The sequence below is a fragment of the Talpa occidentalis genome, unplaced genomic scaffold (genome assembly GCF_014898055.3).
Source record: "Talpa occidentalis isolate TD23 unplaced genomic scaffold, MPIMG_talOcc4v2.1 talOcc4.2, whole genome shotgun sequence".
NCBI classification, from domain to species: Eukaryota; Metazoa; Chordata; class Mammalia; order Eulipotyphla; family Talpidae; genus Talpa; species Talpa occidentalis.
The window spans coordinates 17753570-17774284 of record NW_023602073.1 but is presented as its reverse complement, the minus strand read 5'-3'; the positions used below and the strand labels follow the sequence as shown (position 1 = coordinate 17774284).

General features: G+C 45.0%; 1 protein-coding gene and 4 non-coding genes across 5 annotated transcripts; 1 reads left to right on the top strand and 4 right to left on the bottom strand.

The window, feature by feature from the left end:
- Nucleotides 1-874: 874 nt before the first annotated feature.
- Nucleotides 875-7901, bottom strand: ABT1 (activator of basal transcription 1). Its single transcript, XM_037519108.2, has 3 exons — nt 7595-7901; nt 6769-6968; nt 875-6636 (listed from the first exon to the last, which is right to left on the bottom strand). Exons 1-3 carry the CDS (start codon nt 7854-7856, stop codon nt 6256-6258), a joined length of 843 nt encoding a protein of 280 aa, XP_037375005.1. The 5' UTR covers nt 7857-7901; the 3' UTR covers nt 875-6255.
- An 818-nt stretch (nt 7902-8719) lies between these two features.
- Nucleotides 8720-8807, bottom strand: TRNAY-GUA (transfer RNA tyrosine (anticodon GUA)). Its single transcript is given in 2 exon segments — nt 8720-8755; nt 8771-8807. It is a non-coding gene; the product is annotated as a tRNA-Tyr (tRNA).
- Nucleotides 8808-11278: 2471 nt separating this feature from the next.
- On the bottom strand, nt 11279-11366 carry TRNAY-GUA (transfer RNA tyrosine (anticodon GUA)). The gene is given in 2 exon segments: nt 11279-11314; nt 11330-11366. It is a non-coding gene; the product is annotated as a tRNA-Tyr (tRNA).
- Nucleotides 11367-14863: 3497 nt separating this feature from the next.
- On the top strand, nt 14864-14936 carry TRNAA-AGC (transfer RNA alanine (anticodon AGC)). The gene has a single exon. It is a non-coding gene; the product is annotated as a tRNA-Ala (tRNA).
- A 1515-nt stretch (nt 14937-16451) lies between these two features.
- Nucleotides 16452-16539, bottom strand: TRNAY-GUA (transfer RNA tyrosine (anticodon GUA)). Its single transcript is given in 2 exon segments — nt 16452-16487; nt 16503-16539. It is a non-coding gene; the product is annotated as a tRNA-Tyr (tRNA).
- Nucleotides 16540-20715: the final 4176 nt, after the last annotated feature.

Here is a 20715-nt window from a genome sequence, read left to right as displayed (position 1 = left end):
AAATCCAGAGCTGTAAGAGAAGTGATCCAAACCAGGACGTCCAGGTTTATAGATAGACATCTTAGAAATAACTGGAAGAGTAGAGTGTATCTGAACCAAAGAAACTCAACATGTTTCTGCCAGAGTTTGTGAGAAAAAGTATAAATAGCATAATAAGGGTGAATTTTATCTGTCCAGTGTAGTAAATTCTTAGAGAGTATACAAGCTTGATTCAGAACAGCTTTTTTCTCCAGGAGCTGGCCATGAGAAAGAAGGGTAACATGTGAAACAGCTAAAAAGTGATGAAATGTAAGTCATTTCAGTCGGATGCCATCCCAGTTTTCAAACAATTATGTCACCCTTCAATAAGATTTTAAAACATTTTTGAATGGACTATTCTCCCTAGAATATAGATTTTATTCTGAGAAAGGCTAATTGGAATTTGATACCTATTGACTCACCAAGTATTGTTTTGAAATTACTCTGGACCATGGTGGGTGGGGGTGGGGTGGGGATCATCCATTAGGACTTAGAAATTAAGTTCACTTAGACTTTCTTATTTCTCTCAGAAAGTGACTTGACTTACTGCTTGTAGGGTAAAGAGAATGTCAGGCTTTTCTGCCCTTCCGCCATCAGGATAGATGATGGATCCTTGTCCTGAATGCATGCCTGATGGCGGGCACCTGGAATAGGGTGTGGGCATAGGAAGATGGGATTCAGCTGAGCTAGGACTGTGCTTTTAAGGGCGGCGTCACGGGGGGACGCCAGCAGCACCAGTAGCAGCAGTAGAAGCCGAAGCAGAAGCCGAGATCACCAGAGAGCCCAGATAGAGTGAAGACTTGCTGGGGGCTGGGAGGCCTGCCAGCCTCCCAGCCCCCCAGCCAGCACCCCTGCCTGCCATATGCCCGGTGAACCCCAAATAAAAAACCTGCAAAACTACTGAGGACTCTGACTCCTCCTTTACCCGGTCTGCATGGGATCAGAGAACCTGCACCGTGTCCAGTCCTGCCCCTTACACTGCTTATTAGAAGTATTTAGACTAAGTAATAAATGACAATATTTGCTTATAAGGTAGAGATGACGTGTTTTGTTGAGTTGTGAACCATGTTGAGAGGAATTATCACCATTAAGTTATTCTTTAGGCTGCTTATTTTAAGTTGCTTCCTAAAACATATACACCAAAAGTCATAACTGCAGCAATAAGAAACGATGTTTTAAAATACTTTGGTTTCTTTGTAAATTTTAATGTAAATTATTATCACCTTTGCAGACTACTAACTCGGTGTCTCAAAGAAATGTGGAGATACTGGTACCTAATTGACAGCCAGAACATTCAACCAACCTATGGGTCTGAGTAGGCTTGTGGACCACCAGGTTGAAATACCTAAATTGTTGTCTTGACTATAAATCTTCACAAATGACTCATTTAAACAGAGATTGCTCTACCCACAGGTAGCTGTTTCCCTCTATTCTCTTTTGCAGTTTCTAGATGACCCTAAAGTAACACCACTAGTAAATGATTCTGAAAGGTGGCATTCTCATGGCTATAGAACAGTGTGCATTACAGTGTTTTCTTAAAGCAGTAAATTAGTACATCACAGAAATTTTGCTGGAACATACACTGGTTTTTAAAGGTTTCTTTCTCAATATAAAGTAATATACCCACACATTTAAATCTTCAAGCTTGCTGTATATAGGTTCATTCTGCTTGATTTCCATCTAATTCTATCCTTGTGTCATATTATGGGAGTGCAAAATGGAACAGACTCTTTGGAAGTTTGGCTATTCCTTATAAAGCCAAAAATGTTAACATATGATGCAACCATCCTGCTCCTTAGCATTTACCCAGATGAATTTAAAACTTCTGTCCTCACAAAATGTGTACTGAATATTTCTAGCAGCGTATTCACGATTCCAAGTCAGAAGCAGCTGAATCCCCCATCGTGGTCCAAGTACTTTGCCCAGAGTAAGGGTAGGTAGAGCCTGCAGATCAGCATCCCTGGCTTGAGGGACACTGGATCTTTCAGCGATCCCTGAATTCTTAGCCAAGAGTAGACCAACCAGCTTTGTTTGTATAATGTTGTGGATTTGTGTGTCTGTGTGTGTACATGCATGGATGTATCATAGTAATGTACTATGCTAGGAGAGGAAATTTGATCCAAATTAAGTGGGAACTCTTTTAGTATCAGTCACAGTTTTTCTGTAAATCTATGCGTTCTAAAGAAAATTGAGAAATAATGACATACAAAAGCTATTTTTAGCTAAAGGTATTTATTTTCTTAAAATTATATTTTTCAACTAGATTGTTTTTTTTCCTGTGAATTCCTTAGTTGTTTTGTGCTTAGGGCATCCTTCTGCACCCCATCATAACTGGACATGGTTACCCCATGTGCCATGTTAGAGGCTGCAGACCCCATAGAGTCCACCTTTACTCAGGGGAAATGGAACGCTGAATGGTGGGTAAAAACTACTAAGGCATTCACTGAAAATACTGAATGACAGGGAAGGAGGTAGAAAACACTAATTACTGTTGGCAAAACTGGAAAAAGCTCCCTGCCCTATGCCCTTATTTCAACCTATGTGAAAGACAATTTACAATTTCTATTAATAATTATAATGCAAATTCCACTTGGCCAAGTCCAACCTCAAGTTCTATCTTGCAGACACACTCACATCATCCACATTAATATATATATACAATACGTTATTTACAGCATTTCTATGGCAGTATTTGGAAACCATTCACTCATGTTAGCAAGAGGTTAAAACAAGTTACACAGTGAACTGTGATCACAAGTTCAGTGTGATCACACAGTGAAATTCCAGGCACTGGTTTGAAAGATTGTATAGCATCAAATGGCACTACTGTGCCCACCAAAAGGCATCCGATGGCTTCACCATCTATTGCCCTATTTCTATGTGCATGGAAAATGTCCCAAAGTGCACTTTCTTTTTTTTAATTTAATGCAAGGGAGGTGTTTTAGCATATTGCTCTAGAATAGTTTTTTTCTGCTGAGAACCTTTATGTTGGAATTAGCTATTCCTAAGTGGTATTGAGTTTAAACCAGAACCATGAGCCTCCCTGGTGGTGCAAAGGGTTGAGATGCAGCAGTATGAAGCTATCTGTAGCCACTGCAGCAGCACCAGTTCAACCCTGGGCCAGAGAGGTGACACATGGCGCAGCAGAGCTCTCCTGTCTTGCCTGCTGCTCCCCTCAGCAGTGTATTTTAGTAAGTCTGCCTGTTCTGCTCCTCACTGTCTCTAGAGAATCTTCTTACCTCCTGCATCTGCGGCCTGCACCCCAGCTCTTGTATGCATAAATAAATCAATCTTAAAAATAAGCCAGAAACATACAATTCCAAAGGGGAGTGAGGCTGAGAACAGGTGATTTCTGGCCTGACATATCCTAGGTTGTGAAGCTGCAGGTAGGGGAGGGGAGTGGGTGGTGACTCGAGTGGGTTCCATGGTTATTCTCAGGAGCCTTTGGATGCTGCGGGTTCTTCTGATGCTGGGGCCCACGGCACCAGGAAGCTGCTATTCATAGAAGCTGCTTTTCGCCAGTGAGAAGTCAGGCTTCTCAAGAACCTCTTCCTGTCCTTCCCGCCCCTTTCACCCTCTGATGAGTTTCCAGGCCAGTCCTGGCCCCTCCTCTTGGGGTGTTGTGTAGGTCTTTTGTAAATCCTGCGCCCTTCTTAAGGCCCTGATGCCTGAGTGTGAGGAGGTGAGGGGCACTTTATACTGATGTACAGGGGAGTCTTCAGGATGTTTATATTATAAAAAATTAAGAGACTAGAACCACTTTACCCTTTTCTTTCCATTCCATTCGTATTACTGGGCGTCTCAGATACAACTTTGTGCGGCAGTAGGGGTTTTGGACACAACTGACCCAAGAGGAAGAAAATGACCGCATCTCTTGCAAATCAGATGCCAGGCTCAAGTTGCGCAGGACAGATTAACACTGGACCTCAAACAACTGGCTACATAAATGCTTACACAAAGTTTCTCCCTTGAAACTCTACTAAGAGAACCACCTCTAGGGACAGGACTCGAGGAAGAGTGCTCTAAATCTGACTTTTGGATGTGTATGGGAATTAGTTCACCATGAGCTGGTCACACCTATTAAAATCCCCTCTTTAGAAGGATTCAGTGTGTTCCTTCTACTGATTTACTCTTTCCAGCAAAGGCAGTCCCAGCTTCTCTATTAGAAGAACTAGATAAATTCTGTGTTCACTGCAACAGGTTCATAACCAAGTCTGATTATATAGGAGAGGTTTGAGATTTAAATCACCCAATTTGCTATTCTTGGCACTAGATAAATCTATTCAATTTGCAGTGACTTTTCACTCATGAGTTTCAAGCAATCAGCATTTATCAGATATACACTGGGAAGAAAAACCTGGGCCTATGTACTAAGTGTCAAATTGTGTCATAACCTTGAGCATGGTTTTAATGGCAGGTGGAATAATACGATATTGCATGGCTGTATATTAAATGAGTTAATTCACGTAGGAAAACTAAGTGCGCTCATATGGAAGCAAAATTCTGAGTGAAAAGCAATTTCCTGCCCTCAAAGGGCCTAAATTCTAGAGGGAATAAAAGTGAGTTCTAGGAAGCCCATTTTCTTCCTTTCACTTTTTTCATTCCTCACTGTGACTAACTCAGTTGACCTGGCTGCAAGTGTGAGCTCTCTAAACACCTAACACCAGCTGACCTGGAAACACAATTTCTGACATCCACTCAAGAAATAATTAGTCCTATGTTTTACTTTCTAGCTGTTAGCACCTGGCATGGGGTGAGGGGGTGGGAAGCTTCTTGATCCTAGTATTTATCTAGCAAAGGTGGGGAAAAGGCACTTAAAATTCTGAATAAATGAATACAACAGCTTGTCAAATTCTGACAGTGGATTTTTCTGGTTTACATGGAAGATGTGGCCTGAAGAAACAATCTAGTGAAACACTCAAAAGAAGTAAACACAGAAACAAAGGTAGAAAGTTCCTAAGATGAGGGAATAAATTACCAAGGAAATATTTGGGTGCTAGATGTGAGAGATATATGGATTGTGGAAAACGTTACACCAGGCACAATATAATTTTTACAGGGCATTTTTCCTCTCCTAAATAATATGTTAGCATCTTCTCCAGCAAGATGCTAACAAGGTTAGAGTCAAAGATGTGGGTGAATCCACTTCATCAGAAAGAATACATGGCTATTTATACTGACAATGAAGAAAAAAAACAAAGTGCAAAAAAAAAATCCAAATTACCATTCCACCACTTCATGTAAATTTAACAACCTGGATATTGACAGGAGTTTTAATCTCTGAAGTTGTGTATACTCATTCTGACATCTGCTTTCAGTTCCTCTATCTGTTTACCCCTTCACAGTGGTTTGAAGCCAACACCCTGTCCATGGAACTCTATTCGCAATTTTAAGAAACCCCCAGGCTCTTTGAGACTTTAGGAATGATCTGCAAAAATTGATGAAAATGGACTCATCTCTGAAACTATGTACTTATTTTTAATGTCTTGTTTTAGCAGTCTTAAGACTCTTAATGCCAAGGGCCATGTGACATTATCTACTTTCACGCTGTCCTCATATAGAAATTTGGTAAATACTGATTGATAAAATGGGCCAAGAAATTTAGAAAGAGTACATGTTGAATGGGGGATAGAGGGGACCTCTAAGACTAAGAGATGAAAGGAAGATGATGAATGAGACACAAGGAGATAGGTGTTGAGAAAGTTATTCAACAGCCTCCCCTGCCCCCACAATCTCTATTAACAAAACTGCAAAAAGTATTTAAAAAATTAGTTTTTTTTCTTTCTATACATACATTTGGAAGATGGTTCCTAACCCAGACCTTGCTATGAGTCCCTGTCCCTATTAAATCTTTTCTAAATAAAAAGGATGTGCTGCTGCTTTTACCCGTGATTGGTCAATTGTTGTCTGGACTAGCCATTATCACTCTAGCTTGAACTAAAGGCTCTTCCTGGGACCAAGAAGTGGGATTTTTAGAGAGCCCCACTGGGTAGGAGGCAGGCAGTCAAGAATCAAATAAGACAAAACTGGATCCATGGTAGTCATAATCATAGTACGAATTAGGTGCCTCAGTTAGGCATGCTTAGGAGCTGAAGAGGAAAGATCCACAAAGTTCTATGTCTGGGTACTCATCAAAGTCTCCCGGTCTGAGAAACAGACTGGATAGTGTGTCTATATAGACATCATCAAGTAGAAAGGAAGTAGGGCCGGTTTAGAAGGAAGAAGCCTCCCTAACCCTCAAGAGTCTTCGACCAGTGAGGGTTTATCTACTTTCTCCGAGGGTGGTGGGGCTCCAAAGATCCTGGCAAGAAGACCTCTGTTGGAGCGGGCCTGCTCCTGGACATTGGCCAGCTTAGCCCGTTCACGTCCCCCTGGTCGAGATGCCTTCCGGGCCCTCAGTTCCTGCTCAGTTGGACGCTGGGCAAATGCCCAAGAGCCATTCGGGCGGGTAGAGTCCCCATCAGAAGCAAGGAAGCGCTTTCCACGCTCCACACTTCGAAGATAAAAGTCAGTCTCACGTTTGGCCTGGGCAACCTCAGCCCTCAGGCGCTGCCTGCGTACTTGGCGCTCAAAGGCAAGATGCTCACTGAGGTGGGACCATGTAAACCGGTGCAGGTACTGCAGACAAGAAAGCAAGAAAAGATCTGGTTAGGCCAGGGATGGAGGAGATGGAAGGATTGGCGCCAACAAGAGGTCAAGAGGAGCCTGGGTTAAGACTGGGAATGTGTGCAGACAAACCTATACCCTCACCTTGAGGTTCCACAGGTCATAACGGAAGGGGCTGCGCCTGCGGGAGCCCATGGGTGTGTTGTGCAGACTGGCCGCAACTCTCTTGGCTACCCGCTTGTCCCGGAACTCCACCCAGCCCTCGGTGTAGTCCTTGCTGTACTTGGATCGTTTTTTGCCACCCGCGGCTGCCGCTGCCTTCTTCTTCCGCCTCACGAAGCCATCTGTGTGACAAAGACAGAGGTGGTCAAGGGGACGATGCAGCACCCATTCAACTGCACCTCCTGTTGGCCCAGTTCTCCAAACCTGCAGGCAAGCCAGGATCCCACCTTAAGGTCTTTGCCAGGATGGGGAGATATGCAAGGCCCACTGTTTCCCCACGTCTAACTCAACCCTCTCCTCAAATGTCAACTTCTAAATCAGGTCTTCTCAGAAGATTCTCTTTAAAACCTGCACAGACCCCTCCCTCCCAACTCCAATTCGTGCCTGTAAGGGAGATGGGGGCGGGTGCTCGTACACTGTCTCTGGGGCACGATGACAAATGTGCTCAGTTTTGTGAAAAAGTCATGGGGATCTTTATTCAGGCTGTACTCATTTAACAAACCAGTAAATTCAGGTGGGGGGAAGCGAAGTTAAAATTCAAAAACCATCCTGTAAATAAAGTGCAGCGGGGCGTCCTGCGCTACCCACACGCCCCCCAAGCCTCCTAACAGACACGCGCACAACCGAGATATCAAAGTTGCTGGGGGCCTGCCCCGGGTCGCCGGATCCGGCGCCCGAAACCTGTGAGACTCGGGCAGCCAGCAACGGCGCCGCCCTCCTCCCCTCACTGCCAGGGCTACACACTCACCCTCCGGCTGGAAAAAAACGCGTCCGACCTCGCCGTAGGCGCTGAGAAGGTTCCGTACGTGCAGAGGCCGAAAGCGAGGCGGGAGATGGCCCAGGTACACAATACCGGGCACGACCCGCTTCTTGCCGCTGCAAGCCGCCTCTTCGGATTCCTCCGGATCCTCCTCCACCTCTGGCTTCTGGTCTGTCCCTTCCAGGGGTTCCTGATCCACGGCGTCCTCCTCTAATCCTTCAGCCTCCTTTTCCGACTCGTCGGCCTCCATGCTTGCGGATACGGGAAGCACGACAGCCGTACAGCGCCGCGCCGAAAGACGCGCTCAGTGTGCGACGTCGCGGCGAGGGGGCGGGACCTATGGTCTGATGACAAATGAAAGGCCCAAGTTGGGCAGGGTGGGCGTGTCCCGGCGAGTGCTGAGGGCGGAAGTGGGCTTCCCGTTCAGCCCCGACATTCTTCTCGCGAGAGCTGGAGCACCGGTTCAGAGTGGCCGAGCTAACTAACCTGTGTCTCGAGCTGGGGAGACCGAGCTGGCGAGGTGGATCCTCAAGTATCGCTGACTCTGTAGAACGCCTTGGGGAATGCAGAAAGTCGAGTTGAGGCCGTCTGGGGTCAACTGTTTGGGGAATGGAGTGAGGTCTATGTGTTCCAGAGATGAAAATAAGCTTCCTGGGTGCGACGCCAGTTGAGGGCTGACTCACCTTGTAAGGTTTACTTATATTTAAGTGCTTACAATTGTTTAAAATTTGAAATTTTTCAAAATTTAGAGTTTTGAATACTTTTAAATGGAAATTTTGCTATAAAACGTTTATTCATGAATGTACCTACATAACAGAGATCCCCTAAAGGGCCATCGAGCCTCCAAAACAAAAAGTGGAACGTAGCACTGTCGTCCTTGCCGTTATTTACAATCCCCAGGACCCTCACCTAATTCCAGGAAATTCATTCTTTCTGCTGCTGACCTACTTCAAGGAACTTCATTGAAGCACCTTTGTGCCTGAAGGTTGTTGATTTTAAGCCTGAGTTCTCCTACAAGAACAAATGACAACCTGTGGCTCACTGTGTTGAAATTTTTTTGTATACTTTATAAGGGGCACAGGTCTGCAGGATGTCAGCCTTTTAAAAGGTTAGTCCTTCGAGCCGGATTCGAACCAGCGACCTAAGGATGTCTACTCAAATCACCTACAGTCCTCCGCTCTACCAACTGAGCTATCGAAGGCTCTGATTTGTGTTACCTTGGGACATCTTAAATATCCTAACAGTTTTAAGTTTTGCCTGTATTTTTAACATATATGCACATACAAAGGTGTTTCCTAGGGTGCTGGAGATGTTCTAAAGCTGATGTAGACAGTGATTACAGAACTGTGTTTAAAAAAAATTGCCTTGGACACTCAGGATTTCTGCTTTTTACTGTATGCTTAGGTCTTAAAGATGCAAACATCAAGTATACTTTGTCCTAGTGCCTTAGATTTAATGTAGCTAGGGCTTTGACCTTTAGTATTCCGGTATGCTTAGCGCCTCCTCTCTCGAAAGTCAGCTATAAATGATACGATTCTCCTGAATCTAGACTAGTTTGAATTGGAATCTACTGTCCTCTTCTTTGAAGGGACAGGGAAAATAATATGTAGAGAAATTGAGAGGTGGTGTCTGTGCTTGTGTCTTTAGTCACTGAGTGGCTCTTGTTATAGGGGGGCAATAAATGAAACACCACCTGTTCCCAACTTAAAAAAAAAAAAAAAAGCGCACTTTCATTACAGGGATGCTGCCATGCGTTGTTAACGAGCGCCCCCTAGTGGCATTCCTCTTCCTGGCGCCAAGACAGAAATGCACAACAATGGAGAAATAATGGGTAGGCTTTTCCTGATGTATTTGTGGAACAATTTCTAGTGAATTTATTATAAAAGATCATTGCTTATTCAAAATCAAAGCTCTCCATAACTGTAGTCTTGAAAAAAAGAAATAGCAAATTTTCCTTCAGAGTCCTGTCCAATGATTTCTAACTGAAATATCTGCAGCATACAATATTTCATTCAGCTATTGAGTTCATTTCTAGAGAAATTAAGAATGTATATTCTAATACATTACTTTTCAATGATCTACCCTCATCCGGGGAACATGTGGAAAGCCAACGTATAGAGAAAATCTAGAGAAATAGGCAGTTTTTGTGTGACACACAAAATCTTCCATGTATCAAGTGTCCTCACTGCACATTCGAAGCGCAGACACACAGATGTGAGAGCAACCAAATTCTAGGATCTCAGTTCACATTCTTTCTCAAATGAAAATTCACCAGTTTTCACAGAGGGCAGCAATGGGTTTTGAAAAATGCTCAGTATTTTTTTCATCACTAGCACTAAGGTATAAATTCTCATTTGAGATCCCAGAACCAGGCGTCTCTCACAGTCACATGACATTGTGGAGTCGATCTTTGTCTGAAAAACTGCATAGAGCTGATCTCTCCAGTTTGTTTGTTTGTTTGTTTTGTTTGTTTGTTTGTTTTTAACCTGTAAACTAATCTGAGCACAAGATTCCCACTACAAGGCCTTCAAGTTGCAGTTTCATCGCTGGAATGCTCTTCCCTCTGATAGCACCCTAGAATAAAAGGGCAAGCAATCCACACACCTCACACCAATCACGTCCTGCCTGTCCTTTTCAACGGGCAGAACCATTGAAAACTGACTTCGAAAGCTCTTTCCCTGGCGACTCAGCTCCTATATCAATGTAGCAACTGGGCCTTTCTTCGAATCCAGGAAGGTCTACACTGGCAGTGTCGGCTGGAACTCGGCTCCCTCCTACCAGCTGTTGCTCCGGGCAAAGCAGAAGACGCCCGGAGCGCCGGGTGCAGGCTGAGGCACTGAGGCAACCCGGTGGCTGTGTATTCACTGCGATCCAGTTCTCAAAGCACCACCACCCGGGGAAGCCCTCCACCCAACCCCCGGCCGCCGTCCGGGGGGTGCTGGGTCCCACCTTGTCGCCAGAGGGCATGTCCACCAGGGGGCGCGATATTGGATTTGTGTAGCAAGATCAGAGGCGGGGGTGGACTGGATATTTGTGGTGAATGTGCGAAAATGGTAGTTGTATCTGGGTGATATCAGTGTACGATGAAGTTCATAATATTATTTTCTACTTTGGGGGAATGTTTGAAATTATTCCTAATAAAAGACTTCTGCAAAAACTGCCAAAATAACAGAGGACCCCAAAGGCATCCGAATCTCCATACAAATTAAAATGAAAACCTTGGGGGCAGCCATCTGGGATTGGCTGTGGGGTGCACAGGGCAGTTCAACCTCTGCCTCCCGCAGGAGAGGAGAAGGTGAGAATCAAAATTGTGAGGATAATCATAGGCGGGAAACAAGGAAGGGGCGAGAATCCCGGAGCCAGCGGGTGATTGGGGTGGAGGTGAGGGGACAAGGTGGTGGGGAGTGTGAATTTCTGGAGCGAAAAGTTAGATTTCCTGGAAATGTCCTCTCTCGACCTAACTAAAAGCAGACGTGTTACTAGCTCATTCCGTACTTACTTCACACCAGTGAGAAGGGGAGATAAATACGTTGGAAGATAAATAACAACTTTACTGGGATCTTTTGGCAGAGATCCTTTTGCTGAGAGAAAGGGGTTATTCCTTTAATTTTGATCAAGACCTAAATTAAACGAGTGGGTTTATTTTTTTAGTCCATGATTTCAAAACGCTTGTCCTTCGAGCCGGATTCGAACCAGCGACCTAAGGATGTCTAATGACGCGATCTACAGTCCTCCGCTCTACCAACTGAGCTATCGAAGGACCACCTTCTCCTACTGTCCTCTCGAGAGTATTTCTTTTATGGAGTAACTTTGGCTTGCACCATTACATTTACACAGGACCTATTTCAGAATTCCTAAAAGTTTGTCCCGATGGCTCCCATTAGGATAATATTTATGTTCCACTTTCCAGAGTTGACTTACAGTCAACCTTAAGCAGTCTTCCTAGACACTGAATGTCTTCCATTTAATGATCTGTTTTTATAAATATGTAAAATTCACTAGGTTGTACATTGTAAGACGTCAGAATACTCTGTATATCTCCTTACGGGTATCCCATGTCATTTCCCCCGTAGGCATAATAAAACTAGGGTGGATCGCCTGGATTTCCTGCTGCTGTTCTGCCTGATTACCTCCCTCTTTTTCTCTCCAAGGTGCCTGGGTTTGCTTGACAAAGATAAGGTCGCCCTAAATACAAACAACTGGGTTGCAGAGTATCCTAGAGTTGTGACCAGAGCAATATCCAAAGCATTTTGGTAACATTGCGATTCTCCTTTCTGAAAGATCAGTGGGAAATCATGTATATTCCTAACCCTAATGCTGAAACATGTGGAGTGGTTTTTGTTTGTGTGTGTGTGTGTATAAGTTTTCTTAGTTGGATAAATTATTTGTGTGTTTGTTTTTTATTGCATAATTATAGTGACACAATTTAAAGTGAAAATAACCCTCACATTTTAAAAATGAAAGTGTAAATTTTCCTCTCAACAAGCAAATCATCAAATATCAAGAGATTGTTGCATGTCCAGTTTCTTTGTGCCTAAGGCAGAAATAGACACAAATGGGGACCAAGCTAACCTATCTTTTTTTAAAAAAAAAGATTTACTTTTATTTATTTATGCACTCAAGAACTGGGGTGTAGACCAGAGGTGGGGCGGGAGGAGAGGATTCACCAGAGACAGAATGGGGAGCAGAATCTACTGAGATACACTGCTGAGGAGCGCAGCCGGTGAGACAGAAGTCTCTTGCATATGCTAATCTATCTTAAGAGAAAAGGCTTATCCTGGTAATACACTTAAGGAAAGATTAAGTAGATTGCTCTATAAAATATCTGTGCTTATTAAAGCAAAACAATGTTATTTTTTAAATTCCAAACTTTTCTTCCAACAGGACTCATCAGTGTCTCCTGACAGGAATATGGAGAGGGGCTTTCTAGTGTCTCCCCTTGTAAGAACAGTAATCATAAAGGATCAGGCTCCACTCTTATGAACTCATTACCCTTAATTACATGTGTCACTTTACAATGGGGGATACTTCTGAGAAACGAGTCATCAGCAATTCTTCCTTGTGTGAACACGCAAGAGTGTATACCTGTGTGGTGTAGCCCAGTACACATCTAGGCAAGATGATGGAGCCGGGCCTGACCACCATAGTATATGTGGTAGGTTCTTGACTGAAATGTCAGTAAATCACACATCACTGTCCTTCCTTACTCCAAATAAAGTCATGTTGGGAGTTAGCAAATTGTAAGGGCAGGAAGACCACAGTGCAAGTTTTCTGATCCAGCAGACCAGGTTAAGGAGGAGTCCTGGAGCCCTCAGTGGTTTTTTGCAGGTCTTTTACTGGGGTTACCAGGTACACGGCAGGCAGGGGTGCTGGGGGGCTGGGAAGCTGGCAGGCCTCCCAGCCCCCACCAAGTCTTCACTCTATCTGGGCTTTCCGGCCTTCTCTGCTTCTCTCTCGGCTTCTGCTGCTTCTTTCTTGGCTTCTCTTTCGGCTTCTGCTTCGGCTTCTACTGGCATCCCTGTGATGCCTCCCTTATAAAGCACAGTCTTAGCCCAGGTGAATCATATCTACATCTGCCCACACCCTATTCCAGGTGCCCGCCATCAGGCATGCATTCAGGACCACAGGATCCATCATCTATCCTGATGGCAAGAGGGCAGAAAAGCCTGACATTTTTCCTTACCCTACACACATCAACATATGAATGGGGTGTGGGGTACACAGTTCAGTTCAAATCAGTGAGCTTAGAATTGAGTGAACAGTTCAACACCTGGTATAACTTCAAAGTGAATTTTAAGATCATATTCAGGATCTTCATTTTATCACGGTAACTGAGCAGCTGGAATATATCACACCTAATCCGTTGTTACTGGAAACTAGAACTCTAACTAAAGGTTGAAAGCCCTCAAACACACCCACAGTACCGATTTACAATCAGTCCTGCCAAAATTCACTCGTGGATCTGAGCTGTGCGGGCAGGCTACATTCTCCCACTCCAAGTCCACACTGCACCTCTAAGGAAATCAGGGGGAAATGTAACAGGGAGAGAAGAATGAGTGGAGGCCACAGTGACTTCCCTTGCGGGATAAGTTCTATGCAGGGAAGAATAAAGAGAAAGTCTCCAGATGATGGTCAGCATGATGCTGAGCCAGGTTTAGAGATGAGTGGTGAAATTCTCCTCACACTTGAAACACCTGAGTTTTGAAGTGTCTTATCTAAGATGGAGGGAGAGGTGGCTGGAAGGTGATTTGTTTTTAAGGTCATGCTCAGGATGTTGGAAAGGCCTGCTCAGCCTGCCTGACACCACAGAGGGACATGAAGTCACTTTCTTAGTAAGATGCTTCCTTTTCTAAATTTTAATCACCTTGTCTCAATTTCATTGAAACTAGAAAATAACATTAAACCGGAGGGGGAGGGGGGGAAGAGAAGGGTATGGGAAGACTTTAACGATGGGATTTGAGGCAAGGAAGTAGATGAAGATGAAGATGTGGGGTGAGGCCCTTCAGCTGTCTTTCCTGCAGGCTGTCCTGGGAACCCTCCTCAGGACTAGCTCTGAGCAGTACCTAGCACCTGTCTCAGTACCTGGTCTCCAGTACTCAATAGGCCCAGAAGAAAAAGAAGCAACTGGTGCCTTTTGTCTCTTTTTACAAAGATGCTGGATCCAAGCTCGCAGCCACAACAATATCTGCTTTCCTATTATTTGAAAGGTAATTTGCACACCTTTAACGACCTCAGGATGACAAACGCCAGAGGGGAGAGACTAACAGGAGGCGCGCCCCCTCGTGGCCATGTGTCCACCAGCGGAGAATTTTTTTTTTTACCCAGACAGAAGCAAATCTTGGAGGAAATCCTAAGGGAAACATTTGTTTCTGGGGCCAGCAGAATCAACTGGTGGAAAATTTAGGGATGCAGGAATTAGCAGCAACGACTGGTAAAGCCCAAGCCGCGTCTCATTGCTCGAGAAACTTGATTTCCCCGCCAAAATGCAATTTCGGTTCCCGTGGATATGTCTATTTTTGGCTAAACCTTTGTCCAGTTTGGAGACAGGGTCTTCTGTCCGCCTGCGCTCTGCGGTTCTGCTCACGACAGGATCCAGCATAGAGGGACAGGGAGCGGGGTTAAGGGGTGTTTGGTTTCTACGAGACTCCGTCCTACCTGGTGCTGGGGGCTGACACAAACTCCCCCCGCGGTGCCGGTGCCTGCCAACCACGTCTGCCAATTAAAGTAGGTACGGCAGGAGCCGCGGTACGCCGGCGCGGGGAATTAGCTCAAATGGTAGAGCGCTCGCTTAGCATGCGAGAGGTAGCGGGATCGATGCCCGCATTCTCCAAGGTTTTTTTTTTTTTTCTTTCCCCCCCCTTCCAACCCATCACCATTTATTCTTTAATACCAAACGCCCCAAAATACCGTCCAGGACCAGATAGAGACCATTTCACACTAACGATAGACTTTCAAGAGCCGCGTACCCGAGGTTACCTTCTTCCCTTTCACCTTTAGAAGGAGCTTGCGTTAAGTAAGTTTGGATTCTTTGGGATTTCTCTCACATTTGGCAGATTTGAATAGGGGTCTCTGCCAGCTGGATTTACAAATCTACACTTCGATTATTTATGTCCTCATATTACATTTTTTATTCTCAATCTATTTCCCACACATCCAACTTATTGAAGGCCGCCACAGGTGAACAGCCACAGAATATGTGGGTGTTTGAGGCTTTTTTTTTTTTTTTTTAAACATTTGCTCTTTCTCCTGTAATCTCCTGGGACTGTATCTTCGGAAATGGTGCTGCTGCTGATAGTGCTTAGATCTAATCTTCTGGTTGAGAGCTCTCCTGCATTCTGAGGCAGGATAGAGGTGGAATTCACATACTTGATGAGATTGACACAAAGCTAGGAAATGTCCTCTGTTTTAAGAGAGCCTTAAACGAGGCTCATTAGAGGCGTCGCACTTTGTTAGGGGACTACAGACACGTCTTGGCCCCATCAACACGGATCCCGAACCGGTGGCGGGGTAGAGGGGAAAGAGGAGGCCCCCAGCAGTAGGAACCACCGCGACCTGTTGCTAATTGGTGGGGCACGAGCACCCTCTAGTGGCCATAGAGTGCTGTCACTGGGAAAGATTTTTGGATTAATTTTCTACCTTTTGGATTAATTCCCAGCCTGGATGGAAAATTCTACACGTTTTTCCCCTTGTCTTTTTTCCCCCTAAGATTTTTGTTTCTCTTCTAGCAGGGCCTCTCAAACCTGCAGCACATAACAATCACCCGGGGAGCTTTGAAAACCACCACCTCCAAGGCGGCCAAGCAGGGAGAAGGGCTGCCGTCACATAATTAAACCAAGAAGGACTAGCAACAGTCCAGAATTTCACCCCAACAACCCCACCCCTGCCCACGCCCAGAGGAGGGCCGCGGTGTAATGTCTAACCTGAGAAACAATCCTTCCCAGCGACATGATTCTAATCCCACTAGATGGCGCTCGTGCTCCACCAAGCAGCCAGGGTCGCCGTGGTTCCAGCTATTGGGGCCCCCCTTCAACTTCCGCTCCCCCCACCGGTTCGGGGTCCTTGTTGATGGGGCCAAGACACGTCTGTAGACCCCTAACAAAGTGGGACGCCTCTAATGAGCTTCATTTAAGGCTCATGACTTGTCTGTGGCCCCGGCTGTACAGCTGTAAACTGTGGAGCTGAAATCTGATGGCGCCTATTAGTGATTCTCACGAATAATAATAATAATGTTCAAAAAAAAAAAAAGTCTCACAATGAGATTGGCCTGAAGTAGAAGCACGTTAAAGCACAGTGTAACTGAGGTAAAACGTTTTCTGGGTGGGCAGAAAAATAAAAAAATTCGGGTTCCTTCGAGCCGGATTCGAACCAGCGACCTAAGGATGCCTGGGAGCTTCCACTACAGTCCTCCGCTCTACCAACTGAGCTATCGAAGGAATCACACTGCTCGGTCGGTCTGCCGACGATGCCATCTCTGCGTGACGTTGGGCCCTCCTCTGCGCTCGCCGTTTTATTCGTCTGTGTAGTGGACAGCTCGCTCCTAACTGCCCCCACGTCTTTTTGTCAACCCAGCAGCCCTTCACAACTGACATTAGACTAAGGCCCTGTGCCAGGAACCAAGCAGAAAACGCGAGGACCCACTAATTTGGAAAAAGAACAATTAAATGATAAGGAGGTACCAGGAACTGATAAGGACTTAGTAGCCAACGTCTTTTATTGTGATAAATTAATTTAAATAACCTATCTTGCCTCCACTTATAAAGAGGATTTGAAACACTTTAATGTGAAACTTTAGCAGGGCACTTAAAGAAATGGGGGCCCGGGGAGGAAGAAAGCAAGCATAGGGGTAAACTCATCGAAAGGGTATTAAATATTCTTTGACATTAGTCCCTCTAGATAAACCAGACTTTTTCACCCAGCATAATCCTGTCGATGGGAAGCTAATGCAAGATATTTTAAAGTTAGTTCTTTTTTACTTATCTATGATGTGATTAACACAAGGTGAACTGTAAAGTCAAATATTCAAACACTAGCAAAACCTAATTTTGCTAGGTGTAAGGTTGTAATATAGTTTCTTGTGACTGTCTGAAGCTCAAAATTTCTATTACTCTCCCTAGTTAATTAAATCCACCTGAGGTGGTATCTGACGCTAGAGATATGTTTTGTGTTTCCCTTTCCATTATCATTACATGATGATACAGTGAAGTCACAGGACAGATGATCCCCTCTGCAAGTAAAACACTGAGACTTGGGTTACTTATCTGTGGCACAAAGAAAGATTTCTTTTCCTGAATAAGAATTAAAAGCAAGTTGCTAATCACTCAATTTGGTTATTAACCTTCTCAAATTTTGAGGCGCCCATCTGATGAATTAAATATTAAATATTCTCTCCTCCCCACCTCCAATTAACTGAATAATTTATCCAATTTACTGCATTTAGTGTTATCCATTTTGTCAAGTAACACTTTTCAAAAATGCATGACTTCTATATCAATGTAAATAAATAATTCTGATAAGGTTTATTTAATTCGTTGACGGGAAAACCATCAGGATGGTAAAACTGATTAATAGAATATTTGTAGCCACTGAAAGAAGCAGAGCTGTAGTTGAACACCGCTAAATGAGATACAGAAATGGAAAACGCCTTACAGTGCAATAAAACTTCTTTTCTAGAGGGTAGAAAACATCTGTATCTTTACCAAAGTTTATTTGTTGAACTACCAGATATCTACAAGTTAACAAGTTAACTTTACAAAGTTGAAAATACTGTAATCAACAGACAGTAAGTGAAAACAAAGGTATTGTGCTGGTGATACAGGGTGAGCTGCCTTCCAAAGGTGCTTTCTGATAGGGTAGGGACTTCCCAGGGGGCCAATTTTGTCCCCCCAGGAGATACTTGACAATGTGAAGAGACATTTTTGATTGTCACAATTGAAGTGCTACTGACGTAAAAAGTAAAGGTCAGGAATGCTACTATACACCCTACAATGCACAGGGCAATACCCCACATTTAAGAATTGTCCAGTCCAAGATGTCAGTAGTGCTGGGGGTGAGAAACCATAGAGAATGAAGATAATTCTTGGGCAGACCTGTTAGTAAGCAGTCCGGTCTAAAATGACGTTGCAAACATATGCCACTTTGTGTGTGTGCCTTTTTCCAAGCTTGGGATTTATTTTTAATCTAAAGGCTGGAAAAAGCCTGGCAAATACAGTAAGTTTACATATTGAAGTCAGTATTTAAGACTATTTTTTAAGTGATACATAACATGTGACTCTCAATTTGTACCTTTCCCTAATCATTCATACTCATCTTCCCCAAGTTTTGAGTTCTTTGCCATTTTCTGAACTCCCACGCCAGCGGCCCGGGTAGGCGCCTAGCGACTAGCGGTTGGTTACCAAGGCAACAAGACTGAGCGACGCGGATGGGGTTTAAAGGCGCACACAAGAGTCTCGCGAGATCCTTTCTGTACACTCGCGCCCAGTTTAGGCCTGCGGGGCGGAGCCATTCGCGCACTCTCCCACTTTCCCCAGCTTCTTCACCCGCACCCCCATCCGACACGCTTTCTTCTCCCATAGTTTGATAGCAAGCTGCTTTTCCGCAGGGTCTTGAGGGAGATGGCAAAGGAAGCCACGGCCAGGAAGCCGACTGCGAGCGCATTCCCAGCGCGGTTGGCCGGCGCAGCCACGTGACGACTAGGCGCCCGCGTGACGTCACGAGGCGCGGCCGGAGGTGCCGGCGACCGCTGTTACCGAGGCGGTGGTTGAACTCCCCGGGCGGGTCCTAAGACCCCATGGATGAGGCGGGGCGATGGCGTCCCGTGAGAGTGGCGGTGCACCCGACGTTGCAAAGTAACGGGCCTGAAGCAGTTCACTGGAGGCTTACCGCGCTCCTCTGCCCCGCAGGCTCGCGGCCCCGCCAGGGTTAAGGAAGCCCGAGTTCTGACCGGGAGGTGGTCGCGGCGCCGGGCGGGGCGGGAAGGACCCGGGTGGAGATCGCCCTGCGGAAGTGAGTGCAGCGGCTTCCAGTGAAATGGGTTTTGACAGTTACTGCATGTAATGCTCCCGCAAACTGCAGATCCTGTACGTAGGCCCTGCTGAGCGCTATTTAAATGCAAGTAATGAATTTCGGTAGTGGAAGTCGCGGCAGCGTGGCCGGTTATTTAGAACACGAGTGTAAAGCAACCAACCCATTCCGAGCAGGTATATGAACGGTTCTAGCAGCCACATGCTCTTCGCCGTGGTTTGTAGTCGCTCCAACACCCCTTCGTACACTCCACTCCTCCACCCTTAACACCGCACTACCACCACACCGCACTCTGCTGCACCACCCTTATATTATCAGTCTTTTAGCGCAGGTGTACCCACTTCAGGTGCCCGCCATCAGGCATGCACCCAAGATCACAGGGCTCCCTCATCTATCCTGATGGCGGAAGGGCAGAAAAGCCTGAAACCTTTTACCTTACCCTACAACGAGCCACTTAAGTAGCTTTTGAGCCGCTTAGGCCTCTCTTGAGTCCTGCCTCTCACCAGTGTGTGACCTCTAACTTGTGCCCTTAACAAAACTGTATGATTGTAGTGGCAGGAGGACACGGAGCAGGTTCTCTATGATCCGAGTAGACGGGGTAAAGGAGGAGTGAGTCCTGGAGCCCTCAGTGACTTTTCAGGCTTTTATTGGGATTTAACCAGGTACATACCAGGCAGGGGTGTTGGGGGGCCGGGAGACTGGCAGGCCTCCCAGCCTTGCTGGGAGCAAGACTTGCTGAGCAAGTCTTCACTCTGTCTGGTCTCTCCTGCTTTCTCTGGTGGTCTGCTTCTGGTTCTGCTTCTGCTGGCGTATCAGAGATGCCGCCCTTATTAGCCCAATCTTAGCTCAGGTGAATCCCATCTACATGTGCCCACACCCTATTCCAGGTGCCCACCATCAGGCATGCATTCAGGACGGCAAGGATCCATCATCAATGCTAATGGTGGGAAGACAAAAAAGCCTGATACTTTACTTACCCTACAATGATGATAATAAATAGAATACGGAGTGCTGTTGTGAATAGCAAGTGAAATTTGGAAAGCACTAACTGGACTTTGCTGCTTCTGCCCAATCCCCACAGCCTCAAGCAGGGCTGCTTTGAAATCTTTCATCCCGGCCTCATTTTTGGTTAAATTGGAGTAGAAAGTTCAGGAAATACACCTTGTGAAATATAACTGTAACAACTTAATTCACAGGTCCCAAACAATACTACAAAAAACTAAATACATGGAATGTAGACTACATAAGAAATCAGATCTGGCTGGAATAAAAAAAAGGCCTCCAAGATAAGGTGAAATTCTTTAGGGAGGAATTTTGAAGGAAGCGATTGATCCAATTCACTTTTGATAAAAATAAACAGACATTTTTCACCAATTCCATGATCATGTATATGTAAGCAAGGTCTAAAAGTTACTTGACTTTTTTTTTTGTTTTACATTATGCTCAGTAGTCATAATTGAATGAAAACTAAAGCTTGTTGGGCATTTTGAGACTAAAATTAATGGAAGGAAGCAATATGATTTTATATACACAAACATATTGAGTGTTCACTATTCCAGGTACTATGCTAAGTCCTGGGAACACACCAA